At 33.1% G+C, this 20,329-nt stretch overlaps 4 protein-coding genes across 7 annotated transcripts in view; 3 read left to right on the plus strand and 1 right to left on the minus strand.

The window, feature by feature from the left end:
* LOC108748571 (angiotensin-converting enzyme-like) overlaps positions 1 to 16,544 on the minus strand; it is a 40,266-nt gene extending 23,722 nt beyond the window's left edge. Inside the window, exons 1-3 of one of the 4 annotated variants that reach the window (XM_018486824.1) lie at positions 16,331 to 16,544; positions 11,714 to 11,790; positions 10,956 to 11,129 (exon numbers count right to left, since the gene is read on the minus strand). In XM_018486824.1, the coding sequence (XP_018342326.1) occupies positions 10,956 to 10,978 (23 nt within the window). In that variant the 5' untranslated portion in view covers positions 10,979 to 11,129; positions 11,714 to 11,790; positions 16,331 to 16,544. Of the gene's footprint in view, positions 1 to 9,522; positions 9,581 to 10,955; positions 11,130 to 11,713; positions 11,876 to 11,961; positions 12,402 to 16,330 lie in introns of those variants that run through there. The other 3 variants (XM_018486807.1, XM_018486818.1, XM_018486834.1) reach the window with 3 other exon arrangements.
* Positions 3,332 to 5,503, plus strand: LOC108748617 (actin-5, muscle-specific). The gene is made up of 2 exons (XM_018486868.1): positions 3,332 to 3,485; positions 4,316 to 5,503. Exon 2 carries the CDS (start codon positions 4,337 to 4,339, stop codon positions 5,465 to 5,467), a length of 1,131 nt encoding a protein of 376 aa, XP_018342370.1. The 5' UTR covers positions 3,332 to 3,485; positions 4,316 to 4,336; the 3' UTR covers positions 5,468 to 5,503.
* Positions 9,678 to 14,275, plus strand: LOC108748609 (actin-5, muscle-specific). Its single transcript, XM_018486856.1, has 2 exons — positions 9,678 to 9,768; positions 13,051 to 14,275. The coding sequence occupies exon 2, from the start codon at positions 13,077 to 13,079 to the stop codon at positions 14,205 to 14,207; it is 1,131 nt and encodes a 376-aa protein (XP_018342358.1). The 5' UTR covers positions 9,678 to 9,768; positions 13,051 to 13,076; the 3' UTR covers positions 14,208 to 14,275.
* Positions 16,545 to 17,547: 1,003 nt separating the features above from the next.
* LOC108748601 (actin, muscle) lies at positions 17,548 to 20,198 on the plus strand. The gene is made up of 3 exons (XM_018486843.1): positions 17,548 to 17,663; positions 18,343 to 18,493; positions 19,106 to 20,198. The coding sequence occupies exons 2-3, from the start codon at positions 18,368 to 18,370 to the stop codon at positions 20,108 to 20,110; spliced, it is 1,131 nt and encodes a 376-aa protein (XP_018342345.1). The 5' UTR covers positions 17,548 to 17,663; positions 18,343 to 18,367; the 3' UTR covers positions 20,111 to 20,198.
* The last annotated feature ends 131 nt before the right edge of the window (positions 20,199 to 20,329 follow it).

Consider the following 20,329-nt stretch of genomic DNA (forward strand, 5'->3'; position numbering starts at 1 on the left):
TGTGTGTGTGTGTGTGTGTGTGTGTGTGCAACACACAGGATGTCTCAAAATTCGCAAATTAAAATACCACAGCAAAAAAAGCTTTTGAAAAAATATGCTGTAAAAATATGTACATATTTGTCATTTATCGTTCCGAATAGTAATTTTTAAAACATAAAGAAAATTGGCTAATTATATATTACGGTTAAATGTTACGTTACAAATGTAAAATTACAAGCAATAGTTTTGAAGTATTTAATTTAAAATTTAAAATTTAATCGTAATCTATAATTATATAGTCAGTTGTAAACTACCTAGATATAACGATTTTAGAGTTAATCTAAAAAAACTATAATCTATTTAATAATAAAATTAGATTAAACTTATAATTTTGTAGATTACGGTTAAATTTAACCGTAGTTTATACTCGGGCAATTTTAAACTTTTATGTCTCAAAAATTACTGTTTTAAATGATAAATGGCACATATTTTTATAATTTATTTTTTTAAGAACTTTCTTATTGTATGATATTTAATACGCAAATTTTAGAACATCTCTTGTATATATAATTTAGATAGATAGATATGGTAGATAGATAGAGAGATAGAGAAAGAAAGATAGAGAGAGAGGGGGGAAGGGAGGAACGGAGAGGGAGAGAGAGGGAGAGAGAGAGAGGAGGGAGGAAAGGAGAGAGTGAGAGGGGGGAGAGAGAGAGAGAATATAAGGAATATATTTAGGTATATTTTGTAAATAAATTATTTTTTTAAATTATATGTATGATTTCTCATAATTTTACGAAATTTTATTCAAATTCAATTATATAGTATATGTATGTATGAGAGATAATACATGTTTATCTCATTGTTTCCAATATTTTTGTTGTGTAATTCATTGAACTGTTGAATGAATTTATTTCAACGAACACAAGGCTGTACTAGATTTTACAAAGGTTGCAGATATAAAGTATTTATATAACATTTTATATGATTTTCTAGAACGGTTCAATGATCCAGACAATCTACTTGTCAGATTTAAAAGAGAAATCGACGTTCCTTGAAATATGTTTAAGCTCACGCGCATTGAAATTGTTTTTAGCTATTTATGGCAAAAATAGAATGGAATATTTAATAAGAATTTTGAAAATAATTTAAATTTAGTCTTTGAAATATTTTTTAATAAAATCATCGTTGACATAGTTGACAGAAGAGTAAATTTATTATGATCAAATATTATTTCAAATTGGTCTTTAATCTTTAAAGATGATGGTTCTTTTTTTTTTAAATCTTGCGCCTTTTCCTTTATTATAATTCATTTTACTCGCACTCTTTGCTTTAATGACATTGTATCGAAGGGTTTATAGATTCGCTGCAATTTGATGTTCATAATTAGAAATTCAAAATAGCAGATCTAACATTGCGGTTTGACTATCGAAAAAATACATTTTTGTGAAACTCACAAAAAACTTTTTTGACATTGAAAAAACAAATAATAATAGAAAACTATGTATATAAAATTTTCAGAATGTATGGAAACGATAAATCGAATAAAGCGTGTATTGTACATAACAACATACAAATGATGAAGCATGAATAAGGCTTATTAGTATATAAAGATCAGATACAAGCTTTTATTTGCAAGTGTATGTAGCGTCACATAGTAACTACCTAACAGTTAATTTTAGTATTAAGAGTCTGGCAGAACGAGTATTACCGATAAGAGTAAGCATAGAAATTACAACATGAAAACTAGAATAGCATTTTATAGTGGCGCTCCCGTCTTGTAAAGATTACTTGAATTTTAGATTAAAATTGCTATTAATCAATAATTGAATATCGTACAGAGGTGTGAATATTACATTCAAGCAACATAGATTAGATTATTAATAATTTTGTTTAAATATTTAAAAAAAAATAAAATTGACGAATGAATAAAAATATCAAATTAAGAAAACAAACTGTTCGTTCACAATTATGTTTCTTAGAATTACAGTTTCTGAGAAGCTTGACGAGTTTCACGAGTTCTTCATTGAGCAAATTAAATTGAACAGTAATTAAATGATTCGTTCAGATTTATTCTTAGATCTGTTTCCTCTCACACTTTATACTTTTTCTTGTTTTAACAATGAATTATTATGTGAGGAGCGCATGCAACGTTTTATTATACGCACGAATAAATTAAATTGCCAATTGGCAATTTGTCCAAATACTTGAGGGCACAGTCATGGCCATTTAGATGGTGAGTTGACTGTGTTGTTTAAACGCTTTATCGATCATAGGAAAAGAATGCGACAAAAATCAAAGAAAATTTAAGAATTTGCAACGCAAACGAGTAGCTATTTGTGTGTGTGTGTGTGTGTGTGTGTGTGTGTGTGTAAATATTTCTGTTTCTTTTGTAACAGGTTTTTTGAGCATCAAAATACTTTGTCTTCCGAGGAGTACATCGTCCCGCGTTAATACCCTGATTTGGCCATGAGTGGATATTTTCAGGAGCGCCGCGAGGCGTCGGGGATTTCCAACATATGCCAAAAGCATCTTCGGCAACGAGAATGACTACGAGAAACGAAAAAAAGAAGAAAACAATGAAATAAAAATAAGAGGATGGAGATTACATGAATTACACTATTTGTATACATGCAATATATATATATATTTTTTTTTTAATTACTTAGTATCAAAATACTTTTTTCTAAAAATTAAGTTGCTGAACAATCAATTAGATCCATAAGATTCGTAAAGTTTATTTTATATGCCATATCTCATTTAAAGTAAACTTATATATTTTTGTTACATTTTTGGTATAATCTTCTTTAATTGTGTAATTTTTAATGTAATATTAATTTTATAACGTTTTCAATATTTTTCATATAAACTGAAATTAAAAAAAATGTGATCTCAACACAACTGTAATACAGTGATGAGATCGCAATGGAAAAAGTACTGCATTATTTTAAATCCTTCTAAAAAAAAATCGAATACTGCAACTTTTGAAAACCTCCTTACTCTGTACAATATTCAATTAAAGATCTATTTCGAGATTAAAAATAGACAATCTCTTATGAGCTGCGGCAGATGAAGAGCTGCAGCAACGGTGATGGTAACCCGCGTCTAGATTAAGAGATATTTACTGGCCGCGGGGATTTCTAAGAGAACGTGAATAAGAGGAAGATGAAGGAAGAAAAGAGAAGGGAAGAAAGAAGAATGACGACGATTAGAAACGATGCGTTGCGTCGCGGCGCGCGAACGACGTCGCCGCCGTTTTCACCCAAAAGCATCTTTCAAACCAAGCGACGTTGTGGCCACCCGGGCTTCCTGGTCCGTGTACCACCACTCGCGTGCCTATCGGCGTGTTAGGCGTGGGCAGCATCGCTGGCTAGCCCTCGAGGCGTTTCGCGTGCCCATCTTCGGTAGCATCGCGTATCGCGCCACAGACGTTATATCTGGCGTCGCGACGCCCTCGAGCCTCAGCCACTCCTCAGCCGCCCGTCGATTCACAGCTCACCCTCACGGTTAGTAACATATCCGCGAAATGTTCCTTTCTGTGCTTGCTCGACATCTTGAAAATTTACGCGCGATTACAAAAGTTAAGTGTCGAGAAAAGATTCTAAAAAGGAAAAAACAGAAACGTGTCAGTGTATAAATCAAAGGATTCGATTTAAAGATCAATTCTGTAATGCGATCAAAGTTGGAAGAAAGAAATTGGATTGATTCTAAAGTGAATTATATATATATAAAGCATTAACAACATTGTGTCATTGTATATAGCACAATAGAAAAATTCTTGCAAAAGACTCTGTATGTTATACTAGAGGAAATGTAATGGTCAATTATTTAAACATTATAGTATTGGTGAATAAAAATTGTTTTTTTTTTATAAAATAACTAGGATTTGATATTTTAATTATAATAAAAAGATAACATCCTTTTAATTAATATTTTAATCATTTCAAAATAAATATAATTTAGAGTGTACTCCGAAAAATATCAAAAAATTAAACAGTATGCATTGTTATTTTTAAAAAATAAAGATTATTATTTTATTGGAAATATTATTATTTTTAAAAAAATTTAATGATTCTTTGAAAATTCTAAAATAGTTAAAGTAGCCAAATATTGAATCAGCTAGCTTAACCATGTATAATTATATGTCTGCTTATAATTTTTTGAAGATATGCTCGAACGAAAATAAATAGAATTACATAAATTCAATTAAATCAAATTAAGTGAAATTGATAAAAAAATTTCATTATTTTGATTAAACTCGGAAAAATCAAAAGAAAACTAGTTTGTAATTCGATATAGTCGAAGTCTAACTTAATCGAATAAATTTTTTTTACAGAAAAACTAAAGCAGCAGCAAAATGTGTGATGACGAAGTAGCAGCCCTCGTCGTAGATAATGGTTCCGGCATGTGCAAGGCCGGCTTCGCCGGAGACGACGCTCCCCGCGCCGTCTTCCCCTCGATCGTCGGTCGACCTCGCCATCAGGGAGTGATGGTCGGTATGGGTCAGAAAGACAGCTACGTGGGTGACGAGGCCCAGAGCAAAAGAGGTATCCTAACACTAAAATATCCGATCGAGCACGGTATCATTACTAACTGGGATGACATGGAGAAGATCTGGCATCACACTTTCTACAACGAATTGCGCGTCGCACCAGAGGAACATCCTGTCCTCCTCACTGAAGCACCCCTCAACCCGAAAGCTAATCGCGAGAAGATGACGCAGATCATGTTCGAAACTTTCAACAGCCCGGCCATGTACGTCGCCATCCAGGCCGTCCTTTCCCTTTACGCTTCCGGTCGTACCACCGGTATTGTTCTTGACTCCGGTGACGGTGTCTCTCACACCGTACCTATCTACGAAGGTTACGCCCTTCCTCATGCCATCCTCCGTCTGGACTTGGCTGGTCGCGATCTTACTGATTATCTCATGAAGATCCTCACCGAGAGAGGCTACAGCTTCACCACCACGGCTGAGCGAGAAATCGTCCGTGATATCAAGGAAAAGCTATGTTATGTCGCTCTGGACTTCGAACAGGAAATGGCTACCGCTGCTGCCAGCACATCTCTCGAGAAGAGCTACGAGTTGCCCGATGGTCAAGTCATTACCATCGGTAACGAGAGGTTCCGCACACCAGAGGCTCTCTTCCAACCTTCCTTCTTGGGAATGGAATCTTGCGGTATTCACGAGACCGTTTATAATTCCATCATGAAATGTGACGTCGATATCCGTAAGGATCTCTACGCTAATAATGTTCTCTCTGGTGGTACCACCATGTATCCCGGTATTGCCGATCGTATGCAGAAGGAAATCACCGCCCTTGCGCCCTCGACCATCAAGATTAAGATCATCGCTCCTCCTGAGAGGAAGTATTCCGTATGGATCGGTGGTTCCATTCTGGCTTCTCTGTCCACCTTCCAGCAGATGTGGATTTCTAAACAAGAGTATGATGAATCTGGTCCTGGCATTGTCCATCGCAAATGCTTCTAAACGCATCATTACACGATTGATGCAACAGCGTAATTTTCAAAAAAACACGTTTGCATCTCGGGGAGAACATACAAGTAACATGCAATTCTGGTCCGAGCAATCAAGCTGCTATAAGAAAATATCAGAGCATTATCATCGTCTCTCGGTCCTCATCAGATCTCATGGAATCATTGTCACGGTTTCGTTCATCGTTTTTGCACAAATAACGGCGACCTGGTTAATCATCCTCAACGCCGCAACCTTTTGTAAAACTACGCTCGATACCATCATTGCTCACTTAATGTTATCATCATGGCCGAGGTAGTGGTTGGCGAGATTGGCTCTCGTCTCAGGACTTTTCTTACGGTAGCCTTGGATGTTGTCAAGCATTGGAAAGGATATCTTTGCATATGTAAATGTAGATGGATGCTACCAAGTATATCTTTTAATCCACGAATGAAATCTTCTGGGCAGACTAAGAACAGGCACGAACCGCGAAATTATCCTTGACAACAAGTTTGAGACTACTTCGGGAAAGCTGCGCTTTTTTCACTGTCACGTGAGCGTTTCTCACCAACGTTCGAGAAATCGATCCTCTCTTAATATGTACTACATATTGATTACGTCTAGTCTGCTAATCGAAGCAACTAAGCATCTACCAATGTACTTCTACATTTTAATTTATTTTGTAAATATTATACATTATGTTATTATATATTGTTATACGATGTCAAAGTGAATTCAAATACACATTATATCATATAATATTACTATTATTTTTACTACATGAACTTTTTCATTCCCTCCCGTAAATTTTGGCTTTATTTCTGCGATTCCTCTTGGTGCTACATTGTTCTACTTCTCACCAAATAGTACTTGAAACTTCCTCTTCAAGTTTTTACCTATGAAATATATTACTATATAATAGTATGTAAATTTTTAACTTTTTATTTGAGAGCTTATTGAGAGCAAACATTTGATTAAAAATAAGAAAATACATGAATAGAAATATGTATATAAACAAGTTCTAAATATACATAAAGTCTTCAACTTTTTTAAATGAATCCTCCTTATTTTTTCAATGAATTAAATATTAAGAGAAAAGAGAAATTTTTGCTTATGCATTTCACAAATAGTCTCAAGTATAATTTAACAATCGCTGTAGTAAATAAATTTGCATTCTAACGTTATGCTAACGTGTTTTCGCATCGTTTTTGTATCCAAATTTGTCTTCAATCGCGAAGTAGCCTGCGTTATTTTAAAATAACTGTTATCATAATACGTATTATAGTCGCGATGAGTAACCTTGGCCTAATACAAGATTCGTTCTAAATAAAAAAATTATCAATATATAATTTATTTTTCTTTTTTTTTCTTCTTTTCTTCCTATTTTTCCTATTACGATTCTAGTGAGTCTGGTGAAAGAAGATAAAGTGTTCAACCAAAGGAATGCTAGCATTTCATTGGCTAGCATTTGAATGACTAGCATTTGATTGGCTGGTTATGACGTAAGAAGAACATGCGCAATACGCATTAAGAGTACTGTTACACCTTGTCTTCTTCCACCATAGTAGTGAGTATCCAATAGTATTTTTGCTTCCCCGACATTATTTATAAAATTATATGACGATCTTGCATAAAATTTTTAATGTGTAATTATCAGAATTTCTACAACTGTTTTTGTAAATATATCCGTGTATATGCGGCGAGTTATTTATAAAAACAGATAAAGGAACTCTGATTTTTTTTTAATTTGATAACTGTTTGTTATATTAATTTTTACATATATGTAGTTTCAGCATAACAATGACGATTCATCTTAACAACATATTTATCAAATTAAATTTGAAAAGAAATTGTTCAATAATTGGGAAAAATATTTTAGCTGTATTTTAAAAATATAAGTATGGTTATAAAAATGCACATTATTCCTGAATTATAATGTAATATAGAAATATTGCAATATGAAGTATTATACATTCATCGTGACTAAAAATTTTATTCGTCAAACGAATTTTGGAATAAATATGAATCTGTCTTTCAAAAGTATTCATCAAGTATTTAAAAATAATGGGATAATGTATCCTGATTTCTTTCTTCAATTTTATTAATGCCGGTTTCTAATTCATTATATTCTCGAAATATAAAATATTTACATTTCAAATTGTATTTATTTAATTTTTCACAAATATATCATTTAGAAAGGGCAATGAGTAAAATAAGCCGATTTTTATTTCTAAAATGTAATAAAAGTTATGCCTGTATTCTTACGTCTTTTGGGCCACTGAACACTTTTATTCATCCGCTAAATAAGCTGTTATAGATTAGAAGCATTTTTATCTACTAATATATAATATAAAGAAAATGCTTAATTGATTTTGAATGACAAGAAAGTATTTGTTTTTAATAAACATTAACAGGATTTAAATTGATATTATACTTTTTTAAATTGAAATGATCTCGTACTTATATTCGATACCTGTTTCTGGTAAACATTTAAATAATGTATTTTATGTCGAAGCCTCTTCGGATTCTGATAATAACGATTGAATTTACGTTATACTTTAAATTATGATACAAAGATAATAATAATAGTGCTCTAGTAGGCAAAAGTTTGTATCTTAAAAAAATCTAACGCATCTCTGGTGGGATTTCTGTGATGGTGTGGAAGTTTATCATTTTAACATTTTCAAAACTTTTTACACGTACACTGTTAAAAATTTCATGGAATTTATTATAATATACTTTTAAGTTACACAATTTGAACTTAATTTCATGATATTATATTAAATTTAATGTATTTATAACTGAAAAATATATTTGCGTATATATACATGAAATTTAATGTATTTTTCATGAAAATATATGAAATTTAATGTACACGTTCATTATATTTAAGTAACTACTTTAACTTAATTTTAGCTAAATCATTCATTACTTTTAATTTCGTTCATAGTCACGAGCTTTATTTATGTGTAAAGAAAGCATTTCTAACAATGTACGCACATCTAATGAGACTTAAAATCCTCTTTAAATAAGAAATTACTTTTTTAATTATATCATATTGATTTCGCATTGTAAGATTGAAAATTTCTGAAGTGTTCTATTTTTAAGTGTTTTTCTTTGGTTTTTAATGTAAAAAGTTATAAAATCAATCTATTTTATCCATCGTTTTTTATTCTGACAAAACTGTTATGGCGAATCATCTTAGCGCAATTATTGGAAAGTTTTTGCCAATTCATATTGTCATTATTTTCCAATTTGCTTATTGGGCTTCCAAATACGCTGATATGCTCGCTGATTTTGAAAAAGATGCAGAACCATACGAATCTGCTTCTGACTACTAAAAATTATTATCTCATATATTTTTTTATTAGTTATTATCCGTATAAGTTTCTCGTCGAACATTTTTAAACGTTCTATTGATATTTAGAGACGAAAATGTCCGCGATAAAAGCTGAAGAAATTTATTTCCGTCGCATCGCATAATCTCAAAATATTTCTGTTAACTTAACATAGGAACGTGATTCTCATTTCTATCACAGTTTTTTTTTATTTTTTCTGCTTTTTCTCGTTGATATCTGGTTGAGACATTTATTTTAATTTTAGAAAATTTTGCAATGCTAATTCTGCAATGATTAAATTTATTATAGTTTTAAGCAAAAATAATTAGGATCGAGAAATATGTAGAATTTATTCAATGTCGATGTGATTTACAAAAAGAATTGTGTTTTAAAAAAGAAGGTAAAAAAGATTGGCATGTATATTTGAATAGCGTAAATTGCGTGTATATGCATGAACTTGACAAAGAATATTTTGTAGAAAATTTTTTTATAAAATAAAGTAATCTATTAAAATCAATATTTTTACATATATGATTTTATTCAGAGAAAAAGAAAGTAAGAGAGAAAGAAAAAGAAAATAAGAAGATGGATAATACAAGTACTATTTGATGTGAGATTGACTCTCGCAAATGGCAGTTAATTTTAACGTATTTAATTGATATTTGTAAATAACACATATAGATTGTTGAAAAAATTAACTAGTTCGAATTAATTAATCGAAACGATCGGTACCTCAATGCAATGTTGGAACGCGTGGCGTGGTATTTCCAAAGTAATGAAGCATATTCCTCGATCCGCTTAGGGGCTGCGGCCGCCTAGTTCGGCGAGCGTCGCGACGCCTCACGAGGCGATGCCTTTTTCGTGCCTGTCGAGCAAGCACCATCCCACGAAAATGCGGGGGCGTCCAAACGAGAGCATATAATTGACGTCGCGACGTCGTCGAGGTACAGACGCCGCTCCACCTCTGTCCCGTGCACGGTACGTAGACATAGTATCACGAATTTCCATTCCATTGCTGAGTTCTTTTCTTTCTCGGAGAACACAATTGTTTTCTGCTTGCTTTCGCGACCCCATCAAAAGACGTCCGCGTGTTATGGTGATTATAAGCGAATGAAAGTGATAAGCTGCTGAACCATTAGGATTATTCGAGATAACCAGCAATACAGAGTAACAGTTTCATTATTACCTTAACTTACGTTTAATCAAAAAGAGAGTACAACTTTTTTGCGACCATTTCCGAATCGTTTTATTTCTACATTTTTTCATGCATGTATTTTTCTTCATAAAACCCGAAAATTATATCATAATAATGATTCTATACTCAAGAAAAAACTGGTGATTTAAGAAAGAGTTAATGAAATTCTTATTCATATCATTACGAAATTGCTGTCAGTAAATAAAGAATAAAATCATTACTCACTACAATATAATTATGAAATCACTATTGTTATATATATGCTTCAATCATTTAAAAACTAATTTAGAGAGTTGGATCAATAATTCTAAATTAATTTTTAAATGATTGAAGCATATATATAACAATAGTGATTTCATAATTATAATGTAGTGAGTAATGATTTTATTCTTTATTTCATTGTATCAATTTTTCCTGAATTGTAGTATTATTATTATATAATTTTCGGTTTCTATGAAGAAAATGTGGAAATACACAACAACAATTCCCAAATGATTGCGAAGAAGTGAAAGTTGTATTCTCCTTTTAAAGTTATATTTATTTGTTATTAAATTAAATTTAACCTACTTGTTTTTTAATTTATTTTTAATTATAAATTACAAACACAACTTTCTCTTTGGTTAAAATAATATTTAAATTTTAATTAGTAAAACGGATTAAGAGATGTCGTATCGTAACGTCAAATATATTTTTAAGTATCAAACATAATTTTCAAATATATTTTCCGTTTTCATATTTACTTGAAAGATTCAGTTTGTTAACAAAAACATTTAAACTAAAATTATTCATATTTTCATATATTTTATTATATCATTTCTTCTTTGTCTTTTATTACTTTTTTTTTACTTTAATTTTACTTTTTTAATCGATAAGTTATATTTATATATATAAACTAAATTTAAAATTGTTAAAAAAATTATTCGTAGAATTCTCATATATTTCATTAGTTTTTATTTAATATGCTACTTGCCTCAAAAAAGTTCTTTGACCCATTACTGAATCCTCGGAAGAAGTTCAAGTTCTCAGCATTCACTGTATCAGTTGAGATTGTTTCTTGGCATATCGTCAAGCGGCTCGCATTCATTATAGCCATCATTTTTATACATCTACATTTCGAAAAACATATGGGCAGACAACGAGTAACCTATTTGCAACAAATTAATATTAATTTGCGAGTATAGCATTCTAACAATACGCTTAATTTAACGTATTAATTTTAGAAACATTAGTTGTCATATAATATTTGAAGATATAATAATATTCTAAAAACATTTTAAAATACTTGTTAATTAAATTTTATTAATATTTATAATATTTATATCTACAATTTAATAATATTAAATAATACTTAAAAAAATGACTGTTATATAAGTCATAAATTTTGTTGAGATAAATTATTTTAATGTAATTAGCCTTAATAAATTATCCTTGCAAGATTTAATAAATAAAAAATTGAAATATAAGCAAGATTAAATTTAGCTAATAAAATATGAATAAAAAGAAGAATTTTTAATAAATAATAGAAGCTTTAAAATTTAGGCTTTTACAACTTAATATAATTCCAAAATATCGTGATAGAAATTCCTGACAATCTATAGAAAAAAATTGAATTACGATCTAAATTTAAAAAATATAGAAATTATTTTACAAAAATTAAAACATTTTAACATTTTATTTACTTTTGCTAAAAAATGTTTAATCAGTAAAATTATGAATCACGTATATTACTTCGCGGATTGTTCGATGACCATAAAAGGACTCGTCTTCTGTGGATTGCATGCCTCAACTGTCTTCTCAGTTGGTTCCTAAAATTATACTCATTTCTCTAAGGATCCTCCCTCAACGTCGCTTAACTTTAAATATGGCTCGACCGCCTCTCTTAAGCTCTTTCTAAAATTTAGAATTACAACTGATGAAGTACAAGTTGAGATTAGCGTTAACATTAATCTAACATCGGTCATAAAAGCCGCGAATACGAACGTGGGAATGGCCGTTTCTTCATGATTGGGCTCATAATTGCATAGTCGAGGTCTTCGGCCGCGCGATCGCGTTTTGGTCCTTTTCCGCAGGCAGGCATAATTTTGGCATGCTCGGTGTTGCCTCGCGGCGGGACGTTATGTTTTATCCGTCGTCATCGTCGGCTGCGGCGGCGGTAGTGGTAGCATCGGCCACCATAATCGTCGCTTGAACTTATTAGGGAGCGTCCGTCGGCCGTACATCTAAAGTTAGCGACGCGCCAGGCAAAAATAGCGTCGCGACGCCGGGACCGCTTTGCCTACCGCTTTATAGGCAACTAGGTCAATTCTGACTTCGCACAACGCTCACCGGGGATTAGCTTTATTGAAATTCGCCCGACTATCATCAAATGTATGAATACTTTTTTACAAATAATTTATATCGCTTCTTAATTTTAAACTAATCCAAACTTTAAACTGAATATTTTATTCGCGTAAAAAATTATGCAAGTTTCTCCAGAAAAGTCTTGAAAAGACCTGCAATTGAACTATAATTAAATATCAAGTTATTATTTTTAATACTTATACTATTTTTACTTGCTATTAAATAATACAATAATTTAAAATTTTAAAATTTTATTCGCAAAGAATTGAACAACTGTAGCAGAATTATTTAATTATTCTATTAATTACATGTGTGTAATTTCATTTTTTATTCAAGAAAAAAATATAAAAGATATTTAATATAAATATTAAAGAAAAAAAGATGTGATTTTATGAAAAGTATTTTTAGTTTTTATCTTAATTTATTTTTCTTAGTATCTTATTATTGTTTATGCAATAGAATAATATGTGATACTAGAAAATAAATTATAATAATTATAACTTACTTATAATTTATTATTAACTTCATAAAATTCTAACTATTATTCTATCGAATAAGAATATGTTAGTGATAAACAATGTGAATATTTACAGAAAACGATAATATAACAATAATTCCTGTTAATAAAACTATATTGATATAATGACAGCCAGTATAAATGCTTATTATTCAGAATTAATATATAAATAATTACAGAGTAAGAGATATTATAATTTGTGTTACAGAGCGTTAAAATCAAAGAAAAACAACAATGTGCGACGACGAAGTAGCTGCCCTGGTCGTAGACAATGGCTCCGGCATGTGTAAAGCCGGCTTCGCCGGAGACGACGCTCCTCGCGCCGTCTTTCCCTCAATTGTTGGTCGACCTCGCCATCAGGGAGTGATGGTCGGTATGGGTCAAAAGGACAGTTACGTAGGTGACGAAGCCCAGAGCAAAAGAGGTATTCTGACATTGAAATACCCGATCGAGCACGGTATCATCACCAATTGGGATGACATGGAGAAGATCTGGCATCACACTTTCTACAACGAATTACGTGTCGCTCCAGAGGAACACCCTGTCCTCCTCACTGAAGCGCCCCTCAACCCGAAAGCTAATCGCGAAAAGATGACGCAAATCATGTTCGAAACCTTCAACAGCCCGGCCATGTACGTCGCCATCCAGGCTGTCCTTTCCTTGTACGCTTCCGGTCGTACCACCGGTATTGTCCTAGACTCCGGTGACGGTGTCTCTCACACCGTACCTATCTACGAAGGTTACGCCCTTCCTCATGCCATCCTCCGTCTGGACTTGGCTGGTCGCGATCTTACTGATTATCTCATGAAGATCCTCACCGAGAGAGGCTACAGCTTCACCACCACGGCTGAGCGAGAAATCGTCCGTGATATCAAGGAAAAACTATGTTATGTCGCTCTGGATTTCGAACAGGAAATGGCCACCGCTGCTGCTAGCACCTCTCTCGAGAAGAGCTACGAGTTGCCCGATGGTCAAGTCATCACCATCGGTAACGAGAGGTTCCGCACACCAGAGGCTCTCTTCCAACCTTCTTTCCTGGGTATGGAATCTTGCGGTATTCATGAAACCGTCTATAATTCCATCATGAAGTGCGATGTCGACATCCGTAAGGATCTCTACGCCAATAATGTTCTCTCTGGTGGTACTACTATGTACCCCGGTATCGCCGATCGTATGCAGAAGGAAATCACCGCCCTTGCGCCCTCGACCATCAAGATCAAGATCATCGCTCCTCCTGAGAGGAAGTACTCTGTATGGATCGGTGGTTCCATTTTGGCTTCTCTATCCACCTTCCAGCAGATGTGGATTTCCAAACAGGAGTACGACGAATCTGGCCCTGGCATCGTCCACCGCAAGTGCTTCTAAGCAATTACGCTCGATGCTATTCACTATTATTATTGTTATTATTGCTACACCTTTCCCTAAGTTGTACCGTTCACTGCCGCATCGCTTCGTCTAGTTGGGTCTCCGTTAGTCAAATATTCTGTTGTCGTAATTGGTCCGTGGCGGCAAGTCTTTTATCAAGAACTATTATACGAGCATATACGTCATCTTTTGTATATAAGTTTACGTCTATGGAATAAATCAATCTTATATTCTCTCTTACAATCGAGCAATTCGTAATTTTCATTCTTCAATACCCTCATATTTGCACAAATACTGACCAGCAATATTTAATAGGATTAATACGCGCGCGAGCGTGTGTATGTGTGAAAGAGGATATATTTTACTTTTTATTTATATAAACCAACTTTGGCTTAGAAAAAACTTAAATAAATTAATCATTTAATCAATTTAATAACAAAAATAATCTATTACTTTCTTGATCTAAATGAATCTTTTTTAATTCTTTTTTTAAATTTGTATTTCCTGTCGATAAAATTGAGGCATATAAAACTATTATAAACGTGAAAGTACACAACTTATATGCTTTGTAAATCATAAATGTATAATTGATGGCTAGGATTCCACGAAAAAAATAAAACCATTAAAAATATTCTTTTTTTTTATAAAAATCTACTTATTAAAGTTTTAAAATGTCATTGCATAACGATATAAAATTATACTAACGATAAGCATGAAAACTTTATAGAATTTGAAATTTGTGCATAACTGATATAAAATATGCATGTAATGCACGTTGTTGTATATATTGCATGATCAAAATAAAAAATATGTTTATTATAATTATTATTGGACTGTAGATAAAAATTAAAGTAAAAGTAGCGCTAGCGTCCTCGCAGATATGAGTTTAGTGCAAAAATAGATGCGCGGGACTTCCGTTTTTATGTTCGTATATGTACAACGTAACGGCTCAAAATAAAGACGTGTGCCATATACCTTGGAACTTGTTTTCTTGTTGGTCTCTTCACAAAAGTAGTACAATTATTAATATTACTTTTTATTAATATGTTAGAAATTTGATTTGAAACTAAAATTACAATTATAATGCAACTGTAAGTGCATTATAACTGTTTCTCCAAAGGAGGGACAACTTTTTTCGCGACCGGTTCGGGGATCGTTTTATTTCTACATTTTCTTATGTATTCTTCTTTAATGGAAACTGAAAGTTATCATAATAATAATGCTACACTCTAAGAAAAATTAATGCAGTAAAAAGAAGTTAATAAAATTATTTACATCGTAAGAAATCGTTATGTTTCGATTATTTAAAAACTAATTCAGAGAGTTGAATCAATAACTCTAAATAATTTTTAAATTATTAAATCATAACTGACAACTATTTCATAATGATATGAATAAAAATTTTATTTTAACCCATGTATATACCAATTTTTCTTGCGTGTTGCGTCATTATTGTGATAATTTTTAGTAATCATGAAAAAAATTGCTAAAATCATGTAGAAATAAAACAAAATTGATCGTGTAAAAATGAAAATTGTATTTTTCTTTATCACTCAGATTTTTAACTCTGTAGCAAGAGATATAAACTCAAAAATAAACGTGCATTACCCATATTACATACGACAATATTACATAAAAAACAAAGTTTAATCAAGATTATACAAAATATATAATCAAAGATGTTTCAAACATCTAGCTGCTTCCAATAAACGCTCAAACTCCAAGATACAATTTTGCAATATCACACATTTCTTCAACAGAAACAATATAACATAATACTTTATTGTATAATATAGCTAGAAATACAACTAGAGAAAAGTAATTGCATTGTGTTTAATAAGTCAATTGTATCACACATTCTCATACGAGGACTAAAAAATAGTTTTTGCAATTGCTTTAATTGCTACCAAATTATTCTATAATTATAGTAGTTATAAATTCTTTCATGTCTTTGGGTCTTAATAAATTAATGACCAATATATAGTCAAATTTTATTGATAAATGTTAAAGGATTCTAAATTTTTCCAATAGATGCGATCATAATCTTTCTAATTAAATCTTCCCAAGGGTTTTTACTTTTTAATTTTTCCTTTTTTGAGATAAAAAAGCAGAATAACATTCACCTTCAGTGTTTTCCCTGGTGAAGATTAGCCTTTTCACTCGTGCTGAAGTCCTGATGATGGACGTAATGATGACGAGTGAGAGATGTTCAACAATAAAAGATGCGCCCTAACGGGGTTGAAACTCGACAATGCGAAACAATATCAGCATCGGCTTAACCGACGATGAAAGGTAGAAGAGGGGATCTTTACGATGGCTCAAGTAAGCGAGTTGCCCCGTGCACCTGCCAATTATAACAAATTTGCAGTTTTGTCCGTTAGTTGTACTGATATTCTTTCCTACTAATATATTTGAGTATCATATTATGTCAACGGTTTCTGGGAATGTTGCCAATATTAACAACACGCGCCAAGAATTGATGAGTTATTATTCTTGGCAGTGCAATCTTGATCATTTAATAAATAATCTCTGTTCTATATGAAAGAATGACAACTAGGCGAAAATATTTTATTTTTCAGGTAATTAATACGTCATTAATTAAACCTGTTACTCCATTCCAAAGAAAAAGATTTGTCTTTTGCATTGTAAAATCACAATTTTGTTTAGAAAATATAGGACAAGGTGTCGCTTCAGGATTGTTAACTCATGATAGTGAATTATCCTGCAAAGTTTACTTTTTCGAAATCCAAATATTTTAAAAAGCTCGATTTTTTTCGTACTTAAAAGTTCAATATTTTGAAGTTTATTCTTTCTTAAATATTTTTAATTTATATTTTTCAAAACTTAATCTTAAGTAAAGTTAGTCCTTTAAAGTGCTTTTCTTGAACACAGATTTTTTTTTGTTTTGCTTAAATCTCTGTTTCTTTAATTAAGCTTTACTACATCCTATCTTATAAGATTTTATTCGTCGAATCTCGCTTATTTTCGATCTTTCCACATCTTATTCCTTGTTTTTCTTTAAAGCTTCATTTCTTCACCTAGGCCCACGATAACAATGGACGGCCCTGTCGCGTAACGAGTCCTTATTTGGATCCAGGGGCCGTCGGTCACCACCGCGTCGACATCGTCACCACCGCCGTAGCAAGATGCTTCGGCGTCTTCTCTCTCTTTCTCATTCCTCTCTCTCTCTACCATTGCTCCTCTCTTTAGGGCGAACTAAGGACTAGCCTGACTAGAATGGGCGGCGCGGGCTCTCAGCCCGACATTAACGCGAACAGCCGATTTCCATGTAAGGGGCGGATTGCTATTTTCGGCCGCTGACCGATATGGATAAAGGGACCCCACGGAGCCGATACCACGCCACTTGCCGCTCTCGCCAGCCTCTTGCACGACGTTATACGCGACCCTAAACGATCGTCGCCTAAACGATCTCTTTCCCTCGACTCTTAGCAAACGGTAAATCATCATACCTCATTATTCCTATAAAAAATCGCGAATCACTACATCGATCTACTTGGTTCACGCGCATCGAAAATCTCTTCTAAGTTTCCGTTAAGATTTCTGAAAATCTCTTCTAAGTTTTTTCTTTTAAGTTTTGCTAAAATCGCGATCTTTAGTATCAATTGATAAGCTCTGTAGTGATTCGAATAAATGGTACTAAGTTAAAATTGAGTTAAAGCTTTAATTCAGAGAGCTTTCGAGTGTCAGGATAGTTAATGGAAAGCATCGCCAGGATCAGACCGATAATTTCCGAAAATTCTCAAGGAGAACTGTGAGAATTAAGTGAGGTTTGCGTAATCGTATATGATGTAAAGTGATATCTAGTGACTGTGTATAAATGGATGTGAACACGATAATAGTTATAAAAAGTTAGAACAATCTATTACCATCCTGAGTTTTTATAACCAAAATTGATTCTGATCTATTTACATTCATTAAAAAATATAAATATTTTTTAAATTTATTCTGAATATTTTCAAAGTAATGTAGAATGACTATATATAACTTTTCTTTTTACAGTGTAACTATTAACATATACAAATAATTAATTCCATGAGTTAATAATTAATTAGTTGATCGTGAATTTAAACTTATCCTTCAATATTCTTCTGCATTTTGCGGTGTGTATTCGCAGAAAGTAACAGTAACGGCCAACTAAGATGTGTGACGATGATGTTGCGGCACTAGTCGTGGACAATGGATCCGGTATGTGCAAGGCTGGATTTGCAGGGGATGATGCACCGCGTGCTGTGTTTCCTAGCATCGTCGGCCGCCCTCGTCATCAGGTTGGTTAAAACATTGAATTTTCATTTAGAAAAACCAACCGTCAATTTAATCTAAATATTATGAACAATTCAGTAAACGAGAATGAATTAAAATGAATTGAAATTTTTTTCTATCCAAATGCGTATTTTAAATAGCAAATACTTTTTTTTGGATTTAATTAGATTCAATTGAATGCAATTAGATTGAAAAACTGCATTTTCTCTATTCAAAATTTTGAATTGAACAGTATTCACAATTTGTGCATAGAAAAAGCTAATATTATTTTTAGATTGAAAGGCATAGAGATGTGCCCTCCATGCAATTCCTATAAATGAATAAAAATGCATTCAGGATTGAAAAGTATTTATTTTAACATTCGTGAATCAATTATTTCTGAAAATCTGAATCCATTAAGTTCAATCCATTCTCATTTGCTGAGAACATAATAGTCTTTATATCATATCTTATATTATCTTTTATATCATTATATGTATATATCGTATATTATCCCAATATTTTTATGTTACAATTTTAAAAAAATAATATTTTATACACACACGATATCTTTTAACGTATCTTTTGATTTAAACTAAGAAACACTCTTAGCTAGATTATTTTCCATTTGTTTACAGGGTGTGATGGTCGGTATGGGTCAAAAGGACAGCTATGTTGGCGACGAGGCGCAAAGTAAGAGAGGTATATTGACATTAAAGTATCCTATAGAACATGGTATTATTACTAATTGGGACGACATGGAGAAGATCTGGCATCACACCTTCTACAATGAATTGCGTGTTGCACCAGAGGAACATCCTGTTCTTCTCACTGAAGCACCCTTAAATCCAAAAGCTAATCGCGAGAAGATGACGCAAATTATGTTTGAAACCTTCAATAGCCCGGCCATGTACGTCGCTATCCAGGCCGTCCTTTCCTTATACGCTTCCGGTCGTACCACCGGTATTGTTCTTGACTCCGGTGACGGTGTCTCTCACACCGTACCTATCTACGAAGGTTACGCCCTTCCTCATGCCATCCTCCGTCTGGACTTGGCTGGTCGCGATCTTACTGATTACCTCATGAAGATCCTCACCGAAAGAGGTTATAGCTTCACTACTACGGCCGAGCGAGAAATCGTCCGCGACATCAAAGAAAAGCTCTGCTATGTCGCTCTGGATTTCGAACAGGAAATGGCCACCGCTGCCGCTAGCACCTCCCTTGAGAAAAGCTACGAGTTACCTGATGGTCAGGTCATTACCATCGGTAACGAGAGGTTCCGTTGTCCTGAAGCTCTTTTCCAGCCTTCCTTCTTAGGTATGGAATCCTGTGGTATTCACGAGACTGTCTACAACTCTATCATGAAGTGTGATGTTGATATCCGCAAGGATCTTTATGCTAACACTGTCCTTTCTGGTGGTACCACCATGTATCCCGGTATCGCCGATCGTATGCAGAAGGAAATCACTGCCCTTGCGCCCTCAACCATCAAGATCAAGATCATCGCTCCCCCCGAGAGGAAGTACTCTGTATGGATCGGTGGTTCTATTCTGGCTTCCCTGTCCACGTTTCAACAGATGTGGATTTCCAAACAGGAGTACGACGAATCTGGTCCTGGCATCGTCCACCGCAAGTGCTTTTAAAGACACGTGTCCAGAATCAATCATGTTCACCAATCACATTTATCCTTCATCACGATTCTTCTTTGTCTCTTCTTTATCTCCTTCTCAATTATACTTTATTACATTATGTTCATTACAACATAGAAAAACGCGACAAAAGAAGAGGAAAAGAAGAGAAGGGTGAAGAAAGAGAGTGGGAGAGAGAAAGAGAGAGAGAGAGAGAGAGAGAGAGAGAGAGAG

The sequence above is a fragment of the Trachymyrmex septentrionalis genome, unplaced genomic scaffold (genome assembly GCF_001594115.1).
Source record: "Trachymyrmex septentrionalis isolate Tsep2-gDNA-1 unplaced genomic scaffold, Tsep1.0 scaffold109, whole genome shotgun sequence".
Taxonomy (NCBI): domain Eukaryota; kingdom Metazoa; phylum Arthropoda; class Insecta; order Hymenoptera; family Formicidae; genus Trachymyrmex; species Trachymyrmex septentrionalis.